We start from the raw sequence: 21726 nt of genomic DNA, 5'->3' as shown, positions 1-21726 counted from the left end.
TCTCACCCCCTCTTTCTTTCATTATCCAGTCTGGTATTTATTTTACCTATCTATAACAAGGCCAAAGTTGTAAAGGTGGTATAAGATAGACTGAATATCATAACATCCTTTTAATTTTTAATTAGGTAACATTTCTCCTTCTCTCTGAAAAAAAAAATAGCCCAGCTTTGTAGGGTTCTCTAAATGACAAATAAACTTGAAACAAATTCTACATTATAACTTTTTATAATTTCTAGTAAAACACACAGCTCTTCTCCAAAGTGGTTAAGCTCTAAAGTATTAAATATAAAGGATTCTATATAGATACTCTGTTATCTCTATCTCACACAGCAAAGTTTGTCTTAGTTTTGAATATCTAACTCATTTTGATCTGAGTACATCAAAACAACAATTATTAATGATAGAAGTAATAATGTCATAAAAACACTTGTGCTCTTAACACGTGGAAAGTCCTTGTTCAGAGAAAATTATGTTTTCCTACGCCTACATTTGAATTCAATAATCAAATACTGACTCACCAAAACACTTCAGTCATGCTGCTCTCAGCCTGACATCTGTTTTATTTCACGTGTTGTGCCATCAGCACATTGACTGCAGCTTTTCTCCCATGTGACAAGCCTTTACAAAAATATAAATGAATGATATGTTCACAGTATGGGGGGGGGAGTTCTACATAGCAGGTGAAAAACTCAGAAAACTACTTCAAAGCTCCAGTCATGCTTTTTATGTCTTGTGTATCTTATCATATGGCAATGGTTCAAAGCTGCACCAAGGGAAGTTTAGACTGGACATTAGGAAACATTTATTTGCCAAGAGGGTGGACAAACACTGGAACATACTTCCTAGAGTGGTGGTTGGTGCCCTAAACCAGGCAGTGGTTAAGATGCATTTGTACAATACCCTTGACAACATGCTTTAACATTTGGTCGGCCCTGAATTGGTCAGGCAGTTGGACTAGATGAATTTCTAACTGAAATAGCTCTATTCTATTCTATTCTATTCTATTCTATTCTATTCTATTCTATTCTATTCTGTAGTAAAATCATGCATTTTAATAATTGTAATTTTGTAACCTCAGTGGAACATTGAAGCAATTGGGATTGCTTCAGGACTCAACCTATTCAAACCTGTAATACTGTTTGTGTTTAAAAGGCATAAAATGGTTCCAGTAATGAGCAAGGTACGAATGCTTGTCTTAATGAGAGTGAAAGTAAATGGAGAAGGAGACTCAGGGTAAATTTAATGAGTGTACTTAAGTGAATTAGTTCAATGCTGAAAATGTCTGTTGGAGGTACACAAACCAATTTACATGGTAACTCTTGCTTGTAGTGCCTAGCTGAAAATTATAGTCCCACATCTTTTTTCATGTGCTTGACACAGTTATTCTGAGCTTAGTTATTTTCAGGAATTTCTTACTGTATTTAAGCATATAAGCTATATGACTTTATGAGAATATATTTCAGGCACTGTAGAAAAGCTATAGAGCTTCAAGTAGATCTGTGGGTTCATTGCGATCTTCCTGAAGCAAAATTTGACATATTTCTTTCCTACCGTGTTTCAGCAATAAAATATCCTCCACCCTTGATCTTACTCACTGAAGCAAAGTGGTGTCATGGTTTAAGACTTTATTTTCTGTACTTTGTCAGGTCTGCTTTTCTGGCAGAGATTACCCCCTTCCTATAGCAAACTCAGCTGGAGCACACATGTGCCTTTGCCTCAGTAGCTCAGGGTGGTGTGTTAATACAACCCATCTTCACTGATGTCTCTTCTGCTACTCTTGCTGTTTGGGCAGAAGCTCTTGCAAAAAATAAATGGGTAGCTGAAGGTGATAATTCCATCCATTGCCTCCTGTGCTTGTCCTTCACAGTTGTTTATAAACCCTTTAATATTGATCTCACACCACCCTTCTGCTATTACAGATGGTGGAGGATTGAATCAATACCCATCTCTTTAGCTTTTGTTTTATGTTCTTGCTTTTTTATTTTTATCATTGTGTTAAAATCAGTAAGATATTTTGAACAACAATAAAAAATATACGTATAATAATAATTAAACCTGTATGTGTTAGGACATTTCCTCTTTAGTCTGTGAAGAGAAATGCTTTTTGGAATGAATTGTGATTATATTTACTAGGCAGTTGATGTGTACTCAGTCCTAGAGCTTCTAAATATATTTCCTTTGTTTTTCTTGGCTGGCTGGCATCCTGATTTGTTTAGGTTTTATTCCTAGCTCTAACCGGAGGCTTTTCAGTGAGAGAGTTTTAACAAGGACAGTTTATTAATCTGCAGACAGAGGACAGAAAATTGCTTGTACCACAAACTTTGAAGCAAGTTGCAGCAATATTAACTTCCATTGTTTAGTCTTTGAGCCAAATTGAATGATTTCCAAAGCCACTTCTGCCCTCCTTCATAAACCAGATATGCTAATTACTTTCTAATACCTGTAATCACAACATTTGGTTCAGAGAAATTTCAAAACTTGAAACAGAAAGGTTTATGAACAACTTTCTCAGTTAGATCCCAAATACTTTCAGTTCTTAAATTCTCATTCAGGTAAATAAAGGGTAAAGGCTCTGCATTCCTTTGCAGAAAAAAAAAAAAAAAGCCTATGATTAGAGCTATCAGCCTCTCTCAAAGCTCTTTCTGAACATCTATAAGAAAAAGGACATCTTACTTTAATGTCTGTCCATCTGTCTTCCTTGACCCTGTCCAACACCAGTCTTATAAATGAAATCTCTTAAATGTTCAGACATACTGTTAAAATTTAGACATGCTCAGCTTCCATGCCACAGCTATTTCCATTGAAGTCTCTGGGACTGTCTATGATTGAGTTATGTATGCATGTGAGAATTTGCACGTTGACAGCCTTAACAAAGTGTCTTCCATTTTGCACATATTTTTCTGCATGTCATTTTCCTCTTTGTGTGTATTATAGACTCTTATTTATTAGAGAGCATCAAACCTCATTTTTCTTGACCGCATTCCTGTATATATCAAGAGGAAATAAAGAACTAGACTAAGTGAAGAATTTTTGCAATTTAACATATGCTAAAGCCTGAGGGTTTTTGTCTGCTAAACATATAAGGCAATAATTGTTTACAAGGTAAAATTTCCTGATTCTGCATAGATCAGAAATTCAGTGTTCCCAGCCTGATTTTCATGATGTTCGTGGTTTCTTTGCCAAAAAAGATATGTACGTGAAAACAAATTCTGTAATTTCAGATTTAAATTACATTCTTATTTAACATGATTTGAGTTTTGGGTAATCATAACTTAAGGTGTAGTAGTGATGTTTTATTACTCTAATAATGGTCTAAGGACATAAGCAAAGCAAGACTTATAGGAAAAAGTTATATTCTTTATTAACGAACTGATACTGTTGGGAAAATGACATCATCCTTCAGGTACACCAGCCCTTCTTCAAATCGCAAGCACTTCCACCTAACAGGAACTGCCCTGTAGAACATCAAGTGCAGTCTTTTGGAAGATCTTGGGTTTGCGAATAATTTGAGCACAGAACACATAGATTATAATGAATGTAAAATATTCTAATGTAAAAGCACTGAATTAAGTAAAGTACTTCTCCACTTTATTCACTGTCATGTGGCATCTGATAGATGGTCTGCCTTTTCCCACAGATTGTGCAATATCTGAGTGTTAGAGTAACTAACTCCTTTTTTGCAGGTGATCAAATATAAATTTTGCTATGTGATCCAAAAATATAGTTATAGTGACTCCATCACCTCTCAATGAATTTGTTAAAGTTACTAATGATTTTACTTGTGCCAACAGAATTTGAGGACAATGATGAGCAACTTCCACCTGAAACTGAACAAATGCCCCAGAAACAGTCCAGTAACTCTGCAGGTTATAATGAAGAACCTAAACCTTCAGGCTGGCATTGTAGCACATGTAGTCTCACTTCCTTGCTAGTATCAAGCATTATATGTCTTTCATTTCTGCAAGCTTTTAATATATTTGAAAATTTGCTCTAAATATTCCTTACCTTAACTTTTTTCCTTCAAAGATATTTACAATGGAATAGCCAGGTTTCAGTTATTTAAACACTATTAAAAATCATGCACCAGGTATATTTGCACTTTGAGAAACTACGAAATCCCACTATTAATGAATATGTACAGGGATCTATGGAAATAATAAATAAGGTGAGCTATTCAGGAATGTGTGATCACTTTCTACAGGATGAAGTGAAAAGGGAGGGAAATCAGAGGAAAAAAATCTTTACAAAGTCTCTCTTGTAGATTGTGACACTCCCCCCAAAAAAAGAAAAAGTAGAAAGAAGAAAATACCAGGATAAAATGAAGGAAAAAAAAAACAGGGAATAATCAAATTGCAGTAGTCACAAACACCTACACGTGATATTAGCAAACCTTGGTTCTACAGATCATTTAAAAATTAATATTATATACACGTTATTCAGAAATAACTAGTCTATTCCCTGTGGCAAGGGATCTTGGGAAAAATAGGAATGGATTAATTTTAACTTTGGATGTGAATGATCAAAATTTGTCCTGTATTTTTCTTAGTCATCCATTGTCCTGCTAACAGCTTGCTAGAATTCACATGGAGTCCTGTTTTCTTCTTTTTGATATAAGGTAAAATGCTGTAGCACATGGAACTGCATAGAACCATAAGCTCATGAAAAGATATACAAAATCCTATAGTAGCTTTCTTTCAAAAAACACTTTGAAGGCAACTCATCTTTAATGGAGATGGTCTGCTTTATGTTTTAAAATGCACATTTTAGCTTTTGTCAACTAGAATTTTTAGAATATGTTTAAGTCCAAAACATAAATAATTCCAACAGATATTTTAAATAGCAAATTGTTAAATATACACATTTTTATGCATTAGAAAGAATCAACTTGATCTGTAAACTGAACTGCTTCTTTTTTTTTCCCCAAACATCATAAATCAGTAAACACAATATAAATTTGTCTACTAAGTACATTTCACTGTAATATGATTTTTTTTTTGGCAGCATGTATTTATAAGTTAGTAATGAAAAGTCTGTATAAACAAACAACATGGTCTGTTTCAAAAGGACAAGTAAAAATATATTCATCATGAAATACACGTAATTTCCAAGGAATGGAAGTGTCACTTTTATCCTACATTTTGCCTTTCTGTTTATTTTGATAGTTAAATTGTAATGAAGAAGACATGCTGGCTTCTGGTGTTTCTGTCTCAGCTTTAGCAGGGTTTGAGAGGGAAGAAAGAAGGATTTTTTCATCTTTTTTTTTGTCACTGAATATGGACTAAGGGCAGAATAAGTCATATCTAATGGAAAAAATATATTAAAGCCTTTCCTTCCCAAGTGACTCACATAGAGAATGTGGCGGTAGAAAGCCTTTGAGGATTGTTTGTCTCTATGGTAACTATTCTCAGTAAAGGCAATGAAAACACAGAGCAAAAGAATATGAGACATTGCTATATAGGCATTCCCTGTGAAAGCTCCTGATTTAGGGCTGAGGAGGATTGTTTCCTATCACCTCTGTGACAAGGAAAAGAAATTAAGAACATCACTGCTAGACAGACCGCCACCTGCTTTGAAGGAAACGTGTTTGCATTTTTAGATCTATTTATTTTTAAACCGTTACTGTCTTTCCAAGTTTTTTTTTTTTGACTGTTTTTCAAATATTCTCACCATAAATCACTCTGTAAGCAGAATTATTCTAACTTATATCTAATGGCAAAGGTACAGATGCCTTACTTAAAAAATATTTTCAGTACATTTGGTCACTGAGACCCAGTTTGAAACAAACCAGTGCCAGGGAGGCAACATAATAAGGTTCCAAGGCCTGAAGCAAAAGCAAATAATGTTTAGGTTCTCCAATTCTTGAGTTGTTCCTTTTCCCTAGGAATATAATCCTTTTTCTTTTGTTACTTCTCCTCCCCTTCCAGGACAGAGTTTTTCTCCAGTTTGCTTCAGCCTGTGTAATCTATTTAAAAGTCCATAAGTATGGAATAATTGCTGCTGGCTGAATTTCCTTAAGCAAGAAAACTCTCAGTTCCAGCATTAATCTGGTGAAATTATTTGCCTAGAGAATCAAAGCTGGAACATGTGTTGGTCCATCACTGGCTAAATATGGCTTATCAGAAGAAGGATAATGTAAATTGTGTTTCTGAGATTAAGGTTCATATGGGAAGCACTCTGTTGAGTGGCTTTGTTACCATGTTCAATATTCTGCCTCAGATGATGTCAAACATTCATTTAAATTCATTATTCTGCCTGTATACTTCCACGTTTTCATGACCTACTCAGGACTGAGAGCTTTTCAAAGGGCAGGACTATAAAAGACAGTCTGTTGAAGGCTAGATTGAGACAGCACACATTACCATCTTCCATACTTTATTCCTTTGAATAAGGCTGTGATTCACAAGGCATCACATGTGATTTCTACAGTGTGAATGTGCCAGGGATAACACGTGCAAAAAGCAGTTAGTGTAACCTAGTTATTAATGCATCCTTTGCTTATTTTTTTACACCTTGTGTTTGTAACAGAATCATCATTACATAATACATTAGAGCAGCCCAAATTTAAGCAGGTTTTATCTGACTGCTTCTTTGCTTCATTTGGACTGCATCACTGCAGAATGCAACATAATTAATTTTGCCATTTACACAACATCTTCTAATGTACCTAAGAAGGAAGATGTTTTCATGTTCTTATTGAGAATCATGGCAAGAGGAAGAAATGTCATCACAAGACATAACTAATGTAATGATGTATATAGAATAACAAAAGAACTGGAGTCCCTAGCTCACTCTTTGGCAATTAACTCACTGGAGGCAAGGCACTGGCTTGCTTTCTTCTAGAGCACAGTGGTGGAACTGACCTTTGACATAATAGCTTCAATATTCATATAATTATTAGCTTCAATAATGATACAATAGCCATCCAAGTCAAACTAATTTGTTAGATGTTTTCCTTGTCCTGCAGGTGCTCAAATATCCCAGCTCCTGTTGACACTTCCAGGCTATGCTTTAGCTGGTAGCACATTAGACAGAAGTTAGGCAGCATCTCTACTCTGACCATTATGTTTAGTCCTCTTTTCTGCTGAATCTTACCAGTACCTAATCACTGAAATCCAGCTACATTGTACTTAGTAATAGCATTTTTTGATCTGACTCTATTTTGGAAAATTAAGCATGGCATTAGTGAATTCCTTCAGCAATCCACAAGAGAAGACTGAAAGACATTCAGTTCTGGGAGGAAATATTAGCTTTCTGAAAGAAAGAAATTGTTACAGGGCTACTTGTCATGAGACAGAAAAATTGTTTGGATTTTTCAGGTTGAGGCAAACTCAAAATGTATGCTATAGTGCTGCAATTTCACATAGTGAGCATTGGCCTGCTTAATGCCAGGGAGTAACCATAAACCACTGGTTGTTAAATGTTTTGGGGTTTTCTCTTTTTAAGAAAAGGGTCAAAGCTTTTAACATACCAGACATTATGTAAGGCTGTAATTTTTAGTAATACCTCTCCTTTTTATTTGTAGGAAGCTATATAAGGAAAAATAGGAGTAATGGTCCTTTTTTTGTAAAAGTCTGTAAAAGTTTTTTGGAACCTGTTGTTGCTTGTGTCAAAATCTGTTCCTTCTCTTTCAATCTCAAAACAAGATAGGAACAAAAAGAGGAAGGGAAAATTACAGCAAAGTAGAAAATCACTCCATTTGCTCTTCAAGTCCTTTCTTGCAGCTTCATTTCTGGCAAGAGACAAACACAGCATGCATACTAAGTCCCAGCAAGCTTATAGTAATATCAGACCATTTAAGTCATTGCTCTCAACTGCTTTTCTGTCTGTTAGCTGAAGGCAATGATATCAGATATATTAAACAGAACACAAAAGAAAAATGGTAAGAAAGAGGTGAAAATCAGGACTGAAAATTTTATGAGCACAGGGAATGGGAATAGCAGTAACTACACCACATTGCTGCTGCTGAAAACTGTTTATGATTTAGTGAGGAAAAGGGGGTGATGGTGTCATCTAGGGACCTCAGTATCTTCTAGCTGAGATAGAACACTGTCTCAGGACTTTCAGGGCCTAACAATGTCTAAATAGTTGCTAATTGCAGCCTAAGGAAACAACGAGTATCATTCTGCTTTTCTGTTAATGTGTCAATTTTTAAATTCAATATCTATTATCAGTGTAAAGTTTTTAATTCCCTCTGGCTTCTTTAGCAAAATGGATGGCAGTGGAAGAAGCTATCTTGTTATTCTGCTCACCAAGTAAGAGAACACATTTGATATGGTTTTGTCATGTTTACCATGAGTAGTACCTGTGAATTTCTTATTTATATTAATGCATTCTTGCAAACTCTAACTCTTGTTTACTTTTCATGAGACAGTGTTATAAGACAGGCTTAGACTTCTCCGATGTTAAACAATTGATAGTACAAACTTCTGTGCAATATATCTTAAAAGATTAAAGTCTTATTTCCTTTACTCATTAAGCAAGTTATTGTACACAGATATGGCTTCATTAAGGCCAAAATTTTTGTGAGAGTTTCTTAGTCCAAGTATCCACAGAAGAAAGCTATGACATAATTTTTTTTAAAAAACAATTTCTTTATTCATTCATACATGTATTACTATTACTGCCATAAATTCCATCATTCATATACTCCTTGTCCTAGAGTCTATTGATTGGCAGATAGGATTTACATCTACAGTCCTTTTCCTTGTATAACTATAGATGACTTCTAGCTTCCAGAGAAATAGGTTATACTTTTACATCTCATTGGTACTTCCTATAATTAATCCACACATAACACCAGTATTTGTGTTCCATAAGTCATTGGTATAACATGCCTTTATCTGCAAAAGTAAGCTTCTTCTCAAGTGTATACCTGAGAAAGCGCAGAGAGAACAGCACACACAGTCATGCTCCTAGAACATGGTAACCTGAGGCAGCTGCTCCTTGCAAGGGCTTTGCCAACAGCTGGAGAGAAACTGGTCTCTGAGAATCCTGTGAATAACAGTGATTTTCAAATAGGATGCAATTCCTCTAATTTTTGGGAGGACCTTCCGCCTTCAAAACCTGCACGTTCTCCCTAGGCTCAGTAGGATAAATAAAGGCAATATATCAATTTCTTCCAGGGCAATGTGTTGTCATACTATTTTTAGCATGCTGATTTCACTGGGAAAAGCCAGTATGTCTCAACAGATAACTTATTCTAAATGGGAATTCTTAGCATTTGAAAACAACTTTTAAGTTTGAAGAAGTACCAATAGATGTTTCAAGTACTATTTTGTTTGGCGTTTTCAAAGTTATTATCAATAAGGAGAAAAGTAATTTTTCTTTGAAATTGACACCAGTTCTTTTATGGTACTCAGTATATTTTTAATGCATATGTAGTGCATAATTTATGCCATTATCTGCTCTAAACTAATTTTTTATAACACAAGTATGACAAAATTTTCTCTGAATAAGCAACAATTAACTTCTTAATTTCTGTACATTTATAACAATACACAATTGGAAAGGTGCATTTGCAACTCTTAAGAGATCTGATTTAGGGGTTAAATCACACAAATGAGGCTTGAAGGTCAGAAGAAATTAATTACCTCTTTCAATTCTGTTGCAGACTTGGTTGTGAAATGGAAGCATTCCAGCTCTGAACAAATAGTTCTAAATTTCAAGCTGTTTAACACCCACAGTTTCTGTCTCATGTAGCTGGCAAAAGTATGTTCAGCATCTCTGCAAAGATTAAACATTAGGTATCCAGGAATCGAGACATTCCCATTACAGATCACTTCTAAAAGGTGGACCATAATCTCTGTGTCTTGCCTCATTTGTTAGTTATAGTTAAAGGTGTCAGTTGTAATTTATTCAACAGTTCTTATATTGCATAGTTAATGTTTTAGTTCACTGCTTTTCCTTTATTAATTTAGAATTTCAGTCTTCGATACCATCCCTCATATGCTTGATATTTACACTAAAGTGGACTTGCCTGTTTAGTCTCTCCTTTTTCCTTCTTGCCCTAAATCTCTTTTCTCTGCAGTTTTGCCATGTTGATCTATATCTGTCTGCCTTTGAGTAAATGAAGGTTTAATTCATTAACATCTGTATATTGAGATCTTATGCTGAAGAGGAAAAACACCTAATGGTATACATTAAATTTCTGTTCATGTAAAGAGAATGTACTCCACTTGGAAAAGAACAGATATGTAACACACGACCCAAACACTCCACAACAGCTTCAGTAACTGAACTTGAACCTGGTCAGAGGATGAAGTTGCCTCTTTGCAGCATATGATAGTTTTCCTACTCTTTGTTTCTTCCTATGCTGGCATGTTCTATATAAAGAATGACTAAATGGATAGCCTGTCAAAAGCTGTTCATCATTAAATTGTAATTTTAAAATTAGTGTATCTTCATTACTTTTTTTTTTTTTAAAAAAAAAGAGCCATTACATTAATTTGTGTGCTGATTCAAATAACCATATGCAAATTTAGTTGAGAAGCATCAGTATGTACTATATCAACATAATGAATTAGGCATTTTCAAAGTGTCTTTGTAAACTAGTAATAGAATAATTCATAATTATGGGGGAGGGAAGGAAGCAGCATTAAAAAAAAAAAAAGCTACCATATTTGAGGAAAATAAAAAAATCCTAAAGCATAATGATGATTTTTAAGTGTAAAACACTTGAGAGGAGCGTTGCCTTCTGTATACTATTCGTTTTTCAGAAATTGTACTACCTGGGTTTGCAGAGGATGATTTTCCAGATATACCAGAAATGGAAATATTTAAAAACAAGATTGACCTCTTCATGCATGACTGGCAAACAGTGGAGTCACAAATCAAGCAGTCATCTCTAGTTCAGATGGTTGATTTAGAGATTGCTGACCAAACTCCAGAGAATCTGCTCAATCAAACTGTGCTGGTTATGGAAAGTAAGTAATACTGTTTATGTGAGTTACACTTAACGTACCAAGAGAGATTTTTGAGAGCATATATGATTAATATATTGGAGGGATAGGTTATACTCAGTTCTGTATTACTCACATGAAGTGGGAAAAGGACATGCTGTGTTCTATGGGTGAGCTGAAAACCACACTAACAGCCTTTATGAAGAGTGAGGAATGTATATATTTGAAAATTATATGTATATGGCTATATGTACATAATAGCTCCCTCAACGTTCTGGCAGCACATTTCCCAAGTTACTTGTTCTATCTGTTCATGTCAGGATACTTGTTTGAGAAATGGAGAGATAACAAAGTTTCACCAATGTACAACATTCATCGAAGTCAATCAGACTTTCACCACGTGTAAATATCTAACCTACCCACCTGAATAGATTGTGTTTCAGGACTGGATTTTTACCATATTGCTCTTTTTTTGGCTAACTAACTTTCTCCACTTTTGTGCTCAAATCTATAACAACTTTGAGTATTAGATAAATAATATTAATATTACATTTTTCCTATCTTTACTACAATGCATTTTATTAACTAAAAACATCTATTGTGCTAGCTTTATAATCAAATAAAATTTGACTGGTGATTTTCTCCAATGAACAATAGGAAAAAAACTCTTCTTTAGAAACAGTAATGCATTATCTCCATGTGTTTGTGTAATTCTTTTTTCCTGTAAGCTCCCATTGAAAAGACCAATTTGCATCAACCAAAAACCAACCAGTAGCATTTCCTTTTTTTGAAGAAGTAATATATTAATTCCTGCATGCAGAGAGAACATTTTCTTCTATGAGTAGGAGTAATGCAATATACAGTTGGCATGATTTGCTTTTACATATGTGCTTACGTTTATGGACAAAGATAATACATTCTGGCACAGCCAAATGAAAAAAATATTGAAACAGAAAAAAAATGAACCTTTTCAGAACCTTTTAAATATCATGGCTGGGAATTGTCTGCTGAAGACTTAGATGAGGAAGCAGAAGATCCAGCTGCTGAAGAGGAAGATGAAGTTGAAGAAGAAGAAAATGAAGAAGTAAGCATCCTGGCTTTGTCTATTTACGCTTTTATTTTAACTCATCCACTTGCATTCTTATCTGGAACATAGTCTGAGAGGAGTCAGATTTTGCACCTGATTTTGTATGATCCAGTTTCAGCTTTCTTACAGAATAGGTATCAGTGTATGCTTCAAGAAGTTTTGCCCTAGCAAGAAGCCTAAATACCCCATGTTAATAGAGAGAATGAAAGTACCTAGTTTTGCCAGATGGCAAAGAGGGGTTTTATTAAAGAAACAAATGTGAACTTTGATTTCTGACAACTAATAATGATTCTTTGAGCCATCATGTAAACATCAGAAGATGCAGAGTCCTAATATGCAAGCCTTTCTTTCATCTCAGCTATTGATAATTTTCAAACACTCACATTCATGAAATTAAAGGTCTATCTTCACCTGTCTTGTCTTTTCGTCCTATACTGGAAGATTACCATCCCCAGATTTAACAGGACAGGATATCCATATACTGTACTAGAGTAGTATTGAATAGATTGTTTAGATAGTAATTTTATTGTATACATAATCTGACTTTATAGTACCAGCTCTCATTGCTTTTCCGAAAAGGTCTACTTCTGCACATTTAGAAGCAACAGAAAATGAGTTTCAAGAACACATCAGGAAAAGATTTTATCATAGACACTGCTAGCCTAATTTTGTCATCAAGAGCTAACTATGATATTATAATTTCAAATTTAAAATGGTCATTCTCTTCTCACTAATTCTTTCACTAGATTGGACAGTTTGCTTTGTGAATCAGTCTAAAAAGTGCATATTTCCGTAGACTTATATGCAGTTTACAAACTGCTTTGAGAATACCATTCTCATTCAATGCTCAGTTGATGTATTATTAATCTGCAAATCTTATTTAATCTGATCTACTCCTTCTACTTAATCTAAGTGAACTACTGAATTCAAACGTTTGGGGGTTTTTTGTTTCTTTTTGTTTGTGGTGTGGTTTTTTTTTTTTTATATTTTCATTATATTTTCAGGATGAAGAAAAAAATAATGAAAAGAAGAGGCACATGGGAGACACAAAACACTTTTGTCCAGTCAGTCTGAAAGAGAACTTTGTCCTTCACCCAGGACTCTATGAACATGCAGCTAAATATCAAGATAAGATCTACTATTTTTCAACTTCTGAGTGCAGAGATAAATTTTTGAAGAACCCTGAACTGTATGTGGCTCACAATGAACCAATAGAAGTGAGAATCTTCAAAACATTTTAAAGCAGATAACAGTAAACCCACTAGTTTCCATTTCAGTTTATCATTGTTTATTATTGCTGATTTTTTTCTAGGTAACAATAAATATAGCAGGCAAGTCGTTGAAACCAATAAAACACATTGCTTTCATAGTGACTTTTTTTGTGAACAGTTAAATTAACACATTAAATTTATGATGCAATTAAAGCAGAGAAGAGAGGAAGATTATAAATGCTTGCAATAATCATAAGCTGTGATTAACAAATCACAAATACTTTTTTTTTTACTATCTTTAAGTCTTTCTTCTGTAAGTAAATGAAGGGAAGATTTACCAGAATTGTCTAATGAAATTTCACTTTTATCTCTGGTATCAACTGCCATAGTGTATTTGCTCAGTATTTACAGAAAGCAGCTAGTCTGTTCGGAACAGCAGTGGAAAGCCTGGAAAAAATTAAAATACAATATTAGGTGACTGGTTTTGATGCAATTTTTATAATGGTATTTTGGAAGTGAAAAACAGTAGGAGGTGCACTGTAGACTCCAAATTGTTACAAAATATTCCTATTTTTTCCTATAGGCTCCGCCTTTACGGGTGTGCTTGCTTGGGACTCATGGAGCAGGTAAAACTACTTGTGCACGACAGGCAGCAGACAAACTGGGCATTTTCCATATTCAATTTGAAGAATATCTACAGGAATTGATCTTACCCAAAACTAAAAAGAAAGTTGGGCCCGGTTTCAACAAAGAACTAGAAGATGATGACAATAAAATGCCATTTCTGTCACAGGAACTGGAAGTATTCTCTCAGACCATGACTAAAACTGAGACTGAAAAAAAACTCCAGGTAATAATCTCATAATTTTTATGTCCATGCACTAAATAACCTCGTTCAGACCAGAACAGGACTTTCCTATACAATTCTAGCCTGATAAAAATCAATTATGTTAAATTATTTGCTTGATGAAATTGGGAAACAACAGTTCTTGACAATGTTTTCTTGTGAATGCCACATTTTTCAAAACATTTCCAGGATTTATGGACAATATTTTTTTCTAAATAGTAGAGATCGATGATAAACAAGGCAAAGAAAACCAAATTGAGAAAAGAACCCTGAAGGTCAGAAGTAAAATGGGAAGATATGGTTTCCTTCAAGTTTTTATAATATGCAGGCTCAGTTAGGTGCATGCACTCCAATGACACAGGAGTTTAGAATGTTCACCAGCAGTGTTCTCTGCACTCTCTTGGGACAAAAGAATAGAACGCTTCTATCAGCCCTTCAGTCTGATCATGCCAATCAGAAATATTTTAGTGTTCATAACAGAGTAAGCTAGATTTCTTTTTTAACACAATGAGTCTTGTAGTTAGCAATTGTAGTTAAAAAACTGTTTCAGATAGCTGAATATTCTTAATAGTGGTAAAATAATTCATGAATGGTAGTTTTCAGAAAAGTAGTTCTTTTTATTAATCACAAATCACATTGAATACTGCTTTAAGATGGTTATAAATATACATTCAAAACCCCATCTCTTTTATAGTGTAATTTCCCTGGACAGTAAAAGTCTACATAAATGTTTATCAGGAGAGAGTGATTGCTTTTATTAGACAGAGATATATTGAGAAAAAAAGACAAGGTTTCAATACAAATGAATTCTTTAGACAGCAAGGGATATGATAAAAGCATTTATTGTGTGGAGAAGTCTCCACACAGGTACAGAACATATAAATCTTTTCTAAAAAGCACAGTACAAAGAAATTGAAAATGTATCTCCTAGACAATACAAATAAGGCTTTATCCAGCTCTCAAAGGTTCAGGAAGAAGTTTCTGCATCCCACTCTAAGAGCCATTTTTTCTTATGCTCCTGATACCTGCCGTGTTCCTTCAAGTTACTAGTCATCAAAGACCTTCAAAGGCTTCCTACTACAGGATGTAAGGAAGCATGCACGAGAGGAAGCAGGCCACAGAGGAGGCATACAGGAACAGCTTGCAGGCACAGTATTGGGAAGATGAGCACTCAGTGGAAGTGGAAACTAGCAAGGGACCTTGGAGAGTAGCAAGAAGAATTTCTACAGGAATAACAGTAGGAAAAGGAAGACCTAGAAAAATAGGAGTCTGCCACTGTGAATGGGACAGGTGGCCTTTTGGTGAAAGACACTGAAAAGGCTCAGATGCTCAATGCACTCAATGCTTTACAAGTACAGTCTAGTCTGAAGCCTTTTAGGTTTCCGTGTCTAATGGGAAAGCAGGGGTACAGAGGGGTACTATTCACAGCAGAACAGGATCTCATTTGGGATCACTTATGTAATCTAGACACATACAAGTCAATGGGTTGCACTCACAGGTGCTGAGGAAGCTGCCAAAGGTGCATTCAAGGCCACTATCTATTGTTTTGAAAAGCAGGACAGGTCCTTGATAACTGATGAAATAATACAAGAACAGGTAATATTGGAAGGAAATGCTTCAACACAGACGGAGTACAGATCAAAATCATAGATGTCAGAACAAGAATTTGGGTTTTCATCAGTTAAATCTAAGAGGAGGTTCTTTTGGCAAGTCAGTTTACAGCTTGGTCATCACAGCCAAAAATGTGGCAAGTCTTCCTGGCAGGGCTGTTTATAGCTGGCCCTTACTCATCTTTTTTTTTTTTTTTGCATCAATATATGCCTTACACAAAGGCACGTCTGTTAGTATTTTTTTCCTCATTGTCTTGTATCTGCTAGTAAAGAATATTCTACATCAGTATTGTTTCTCACACTTCTTGTAAAGTGCTTTATCTGATGGCATGACCAAATAAATCACTGCTGATGCAGTTGAGTTTAGAAACCTGTTCATTGGTCCATGCACAAAACTCTAGAGGATAAGGTTATGGACTCCCTAAGCACTTCTCTGACTATGACTACCACTACCACTGTCGACTGCCCTTTTTTTCACTGACTTGTTATCTCTCTAAAATAATTTAGTTGAATTTAATTAGTATTATTGTCTTCCACTTTGGTGCAAGACACTAGAAGCACATCTATCAAATTTCAAGTCAATATTCAAAGCAAAAATACTAAAGGCAAACAAAACATACCACAGTCCAGGAAGTCTGGCAAAAAGCTGTCATTCTCGTTGTTCTAGTATGTGTCAATGAAATGACAATGAGTTTTTAATGAGTTTTACTGTTTTGTTCCACTTCAGACATTTCTTTCAAGATGCCTTTGTGTTACAGATACTAACAAATACTAACAAATTCTTGAGCACTTTGGCTTAATATGACTTACTACATGAGGCAAGGACAGCAGAACTTTGTAATGAATTCACAAAAGAATCTCAGGGCACAGCTTAAATCCATAAGCTGAGAGGGACAAGAGAAGCTGTCCCTGTAGCTGTATATTAAGTTTTCTCTCCAAGTGACTGGATGGAACTTAGGTGCACACTTGATGGCCACTGACATTTAAAAAAACACACTCTTGGTAGTGTAGATCTAGTCTTCTTAAACAAGTATAGGTGACTTTTTACAAATGAGACCTTTATAAGGTATGGCAGAGAATGTATTGAACTCTTTAAAGGATACCAGATGCATTTCTTTTAGAAGCTTTGCTTTTCTGTTTTCAGGGAAAAAAACCATCAGCTATCTAGGAAATAATATTTTATTCTGTGAATGTTACCATGATAAATTAACATAGCAGGCCAGGAACAGTGATATTTTCTGACTTTCTTTTATCACTTTGTGTCAGGAAGCCATTCTATGAGAAGTGTGGCTCGGCCATACCAATCTCGGAGTATTACATATTCTGAAAAAAAACCCCAGTTTTTCACAAGAACTTCAGAGATAGCTAGATTTGGTATTTGAATGCTCTGCATTTGACTAGTCATTAATACTATTACTGCTCTGTAGCGCAATGCTGTCTTTCTGATTTCTGGCCAAGTGCCTGTACACAGTAACTTTACAGATCTTTTTTTGACAACCATCTTTGGATTGCATCAGAGGATAAGTTGCCTTGAAAAAGTAAAAAACCATTCCGCTGTGTCGTTACCGACACCCGATCCCCGGGATCTCTGCCACCCAACCTCTGCCGTTGGGTACCATCACAGACACTGGCTTCAATGTGAAGGATGTTGCAAATGGCGTTTATTGCGCAGCTGCAATTGCTTATATATGACAAGCCACACCCACAAGGCCCCTCGTGGGCAGTCTGAGCTTTCCGTTACATCGCCAGATCTTCCGCACGCCGATCCCTGCCTAGGGCGGGCTCTGCTCACCACAACACCGCTGTAGAGCAGACAGTCTTGCAGCACGAGAACACGTATAACCTCTTGTAGGCAAGTAGGAGAAACTGCAAGCATTTCAGTTTCTATGCCTCTGAGTTAAGCGTATACATAGTTACATACTTAGCAATTGTGCTTTTGTTTAGGTTTCATTAAAACTCATATAGCAGCAATTGCCCCAACTCTAGGGAAGTTCCCAGCCCCAAGAAAATACTCCAAATTCCATAATTTAGTAGAGTGAAATGTGGCAAATTTTTTCCTTTCTTTCTGCTGGTTTAAGGTACCTTACTTCATCAAAAAATAATGTCATGTAAATCTTGTGTGTGTGTGTATCTTCTTTATATAAAGGAAGTGGAGTTAACTGATGAGGAAGAAGCAATCAAAGCAAATCTAATGGATAATGAGGCACTGCCTCCAGGAGTCCTTGATAACATCGTTCTTGACTGGTGGAATAACGAGCCATTCCGGTAACTGTAATTAGAGTCTCTCTTTCTTTAATTAATCTTAAGAAGAATATTGTGTCCACAATTACAAATAACCATTGCAGAGATTATTTCAATGCTCTTGTACTTCTTATGAATCATGACCTACCTCTCAGTCTTGGTTTTGTTGCTCTATTTTGATTCATATTTTGACAATAACAGGACTGAACAAAAGTATTTAGTGCATTTGAATTTGATTAAATGTCCTGTAGAGCTGGGTAGCTTTCATGAGCTTACAGGATAGATGTGTAAATAAACCTTATATGGTTTTGCATAATTAATAAACATGGAGAGCTAAAATCCAGCTGTAACTATTAATTTCCATATACTGTAAATATTGTATGGAAAGCACAAAGTATCAATGGTCTCCAAAATAACACAGAATCAGTTTATCTTGTGTATTCATCACAATCTGCGTTCCAGTGATGTATCCACCACACACTACCTTTCATATCATAAAGTACATCTGTAACATTGTGATAAATGTGGATTATTGCTGCATAAATAAATAAGATCAGCAAAAGGCAGCAGACTGGCTTTTTCAGATGTAATTTCAGCACGGAAAGTCCCTTTTTCCCCAGATAGTGCTATCTGTTCCATTAATTTCCATCCAGATCACAGCTGCTGGCAGATTGACCATTACATTTCAATTCCTAATAGTATGAGAAATGCAGTAAAGAGAAGAATCAAGATCCTCAGATAAACTTTTGTCCTGTCAGCCCACAGACAGGGGACAATGTTCTCTTAGTGGTGGAAAAATAGGGAAATCAATTTTAGGAGAAAACACAAGATTACACAACATTACACATTGTTATATTATATAAATTAAGTTTCATCAAGGACTATGTAGCAGAAGAGACCCTTCTGAGGTTCAGAAGAGAACGATATATATCATGACAGATATCCTCCCCCCAACTTCTTCCACAGCATCCAGAACCACCTGTTCTTCCATCAGCTACCACCCCTTGTAGCTTCTTTGGTTTTCTGCAGTTTTACAATGTATCTGATTAAGATCTAGATAATAAGGAGAAATATTAACTCCTTATGAACACAACATTGAGCTTTACAGAAGTATTAATCAGAGATTGCAAGGGTTCCAAGAGGCCATAGAACTTTCCAGATATATCTGATCTGATTTTAGTATCTGCAGGAAGGATGATAAAGGTCATGCTGAGTGGCAACATTCTCATCCCATACTAGAAAATAAATTGTCAGTCATTTCTGAAGAATAAATTTTCAGGCAACAAGCTTTCCGTGGCAGATGTTACCAAAATAATATTTGGAGCGCCTTCTATTTTTTTGAAAGCAGTAGCTAAGAAGTACTCTTTTTAAAGTCACACAAGCAATATTGAGGACAAATTTTTTTTGTTTGTTTTTTTAAAGATATTTTAAACTGCACATTAAAACCTCAGAAGGCGTACATTTGTTAGTACACCATGTAAAACACATAGTGAAGTATCAGTTTTTCTTTGTCAAAAGACAGTAGCTAGAAGTGCTTTTTTAAGTTTGCTCTTAACATGTACATTTAATAAAGAGTTTATTTTTTCAAAGTAATTGCTTTTTCACTGTGTTGCATGTTAAACTACATTATGTAATGATAAATATGTTATTTTCCAATTAGGTCCACAGGATTTATATTGGATGGTTTCCCTCGTACTTTAGATGAAGCCCAGTATTTGTCCGAACGAGGACTCTGTCCTGATGTTGTATTTTATATTCAAGTAGAAGAAAGTGACATTCTTGACCGTCTTTTTCCTCCACGTCTGAAAAAATGGAAAGAAAGACAGTGTAAAATAAAGGAAAATAAAAAGAAACTGAAAGACATGAAAGCAAAAATAAGGGTAAGTTTTCAGTCCTGTCTACTTTTTTGTAATTTCAGCAGCACAGGTCTGAACATAGATTCTAAAACTCCCAAAGCAGCAATAAGCACACAGAGAAACAGATAAGGAAGCCTCACACATTCACACCATTTCTAGATTTACCAAAGGAACCAAAGAGAATTTAGGACTCCTTTTCTCCTTTGTGCAATTAATTGGTGCAGGAGTTTAGATATCTTGCAGGTATCTGACAGAATGCCAGATATCTGGGAAGTCCTGGACAACAGGCAAATAAATGGAGAAAGTGAATATGGCCACAAAAAATCAAATACATAGCTGAAGCACAGTATTGCTGTTGCATCCTGGGTTACCTGAGCATGGATTGTTGAGCTGCATCTCTGATAGGCTGACTTGACTCGTATGTCTCTGTGTTTCCAACTATGATACTCTGCACTGAAATGTAACAGCACTAACCATATTCTCAGTGCTGCTGCAGCTGCACCGTCTCCCACTTGAACAAAGCCTACTACTAAATGGGTTACAGGTTACTTGAAGTAACCTGAAACCTCTGTGTAGACATTTACAATCAGCACATGCAATATATTCAGAGTTCTTAACTTTCTATGAAAGTGAAGAAAAGTACTTCACATGTATTTTACATACAAGAATATATACTGTGTATATTTATATAAGTATATAAAATATATTTACTTATCAGTAAAGGTCTGAGCAGAAGTTACTACAGAGCACCTTACACACAGGAAGTTAGTACAACAGAATTCGGGACAAGGATCATTCAGTACCAGTAAGTTTTCTGAATGTCTTGTGCCAGAGTCTGGCTCTGAGAATGCTGTAGTCTAGGAGAGTTAAACTTGCATCCTTCCCGATGCAAGTTGGAAAACTTGCTGGAAAAGGTGCATCCTAGTGACCATCCTACACTGCTGTACTAAGCTCACCCCAAAAGCAGTTACTCTGATAATTCAAGTGGCAAATACCTCTTCTACAGATCCTATGGTCCAAACTTCTAACAAACAGCATAGGCATCAATATGGCTCCCGATGACAAAGGAAAATAACAGCTTCCTGTTTAAACCACATACACAAAATACCGACACAAATTGATAAAGGCATTAAGGAGTCAGGAAGACCAGAATCAGGATTTCCTGAGTATCAGCAATTTGGCATTTTTGCTTACATGTATTGCAATAGAGCTTCTAGCTACACATTGAGTATTTTTCCATAGCCTGAAGTTGGTGAGCAAGTTGGATGGTGCTGTGAGAATGCAGAGAATCTGGGAAAAGCAGACAGACCAGCTGCAGAGAACCGTAGAGTTTCCCTCTCCACTGAAAGAAGCAGGCAACAGGACACTGAGAGCAATAAGTGTACCTGCAATTCCATGTCATTCAGGAACACTGGAGTTTAGTAACAAGAGTAGAGAAAATCAGCCTGTGCAGAGTTTATTGCTGCTCTATTTAGAATGCTTTGATATCCAGGCCACTTTGCTTGGAGTCAAGATGGATTTCTAAAATTGCACTATTGCCTGTGTGTTGACATACTCCATTTTTCTGATCTCAGTTTAGGTGACAGCATTAACAGTTAGCAAGAACAGCAATTACAGGTTGAATCCCCATTATCCCCACTGGCCTTAAGTAGAATGCTTCTGCATATTATTTCTGAGTTAGGACTTAGCCATCAGGTATTTGACATGAATCTACTGACTACGCATGGGGGGCTATATTTCAAATGGTTATAAGCTGGTAAGAATTGGAGTTTTAAAGAGACATAGGGAACAGCATGCATTTAATATACTATGCTTAGTCAACCCTTTGCCAAATGGCTGAAACCAGCTATAAGTTTAGAGATTGTGTCACTTACCAACAAAAATAATATTTTCAGTGTGACCAGAATTACTGTCTTCCTTGCCAATTGCAATCTCTGAAGTTGCCAAGTTAGTTTTACTTAAATCTACTTACATGT

At 35.6% G+C, this 21726-nt stretch overlaps 1 protein-coding gene across 1 annotated transcript in view; it reads left to right on the top strand.

The window, feature by feature from the left end:
* The window catches only part of AK9 (adenylate kinase 9), a gene marked incomplete at both ends in the record, with an annotated part of 58062 nt that overhangs the window by 19381 nt on the left and 16955 nt on the right, over positions 1 to 21726 (top strand). The window contains 6 exon segments of the mRNA XM_008936770.1: positions 3792 to 3893; positions 10716 to 10922; positions 11873 to 11982; positions 13780 to 14046; positions 17800 to 17918; positions 19555 to 19774. Of these exon segments, the coding sequence (XP_008935018.1) occupies positions 3792 to 3893; positions 10716 to 10922; positions 11873 to 11982; positions 13780 to 14046; positions 17800 to 17918; positions 19555 to 19774 (1025 nt within the window).

This window comes from Merops nubicus, unplaced genomic scaffold (genome assembly GCF_000691845.1).
Source record: "Merops nubicus isolate BGI_N331 unplaced genomic scaffold, ASM69184v1 scaffold35943, whole genome shotgun sequence".
NCBI lineage: Eukaryota > Metazoa > Chordata > Aves > Coraciiformes > Meropidae > Merops > Merops nubicus.
This window is presented reverse-complemented; position numbering and strand designations above follow the sequence as displayed.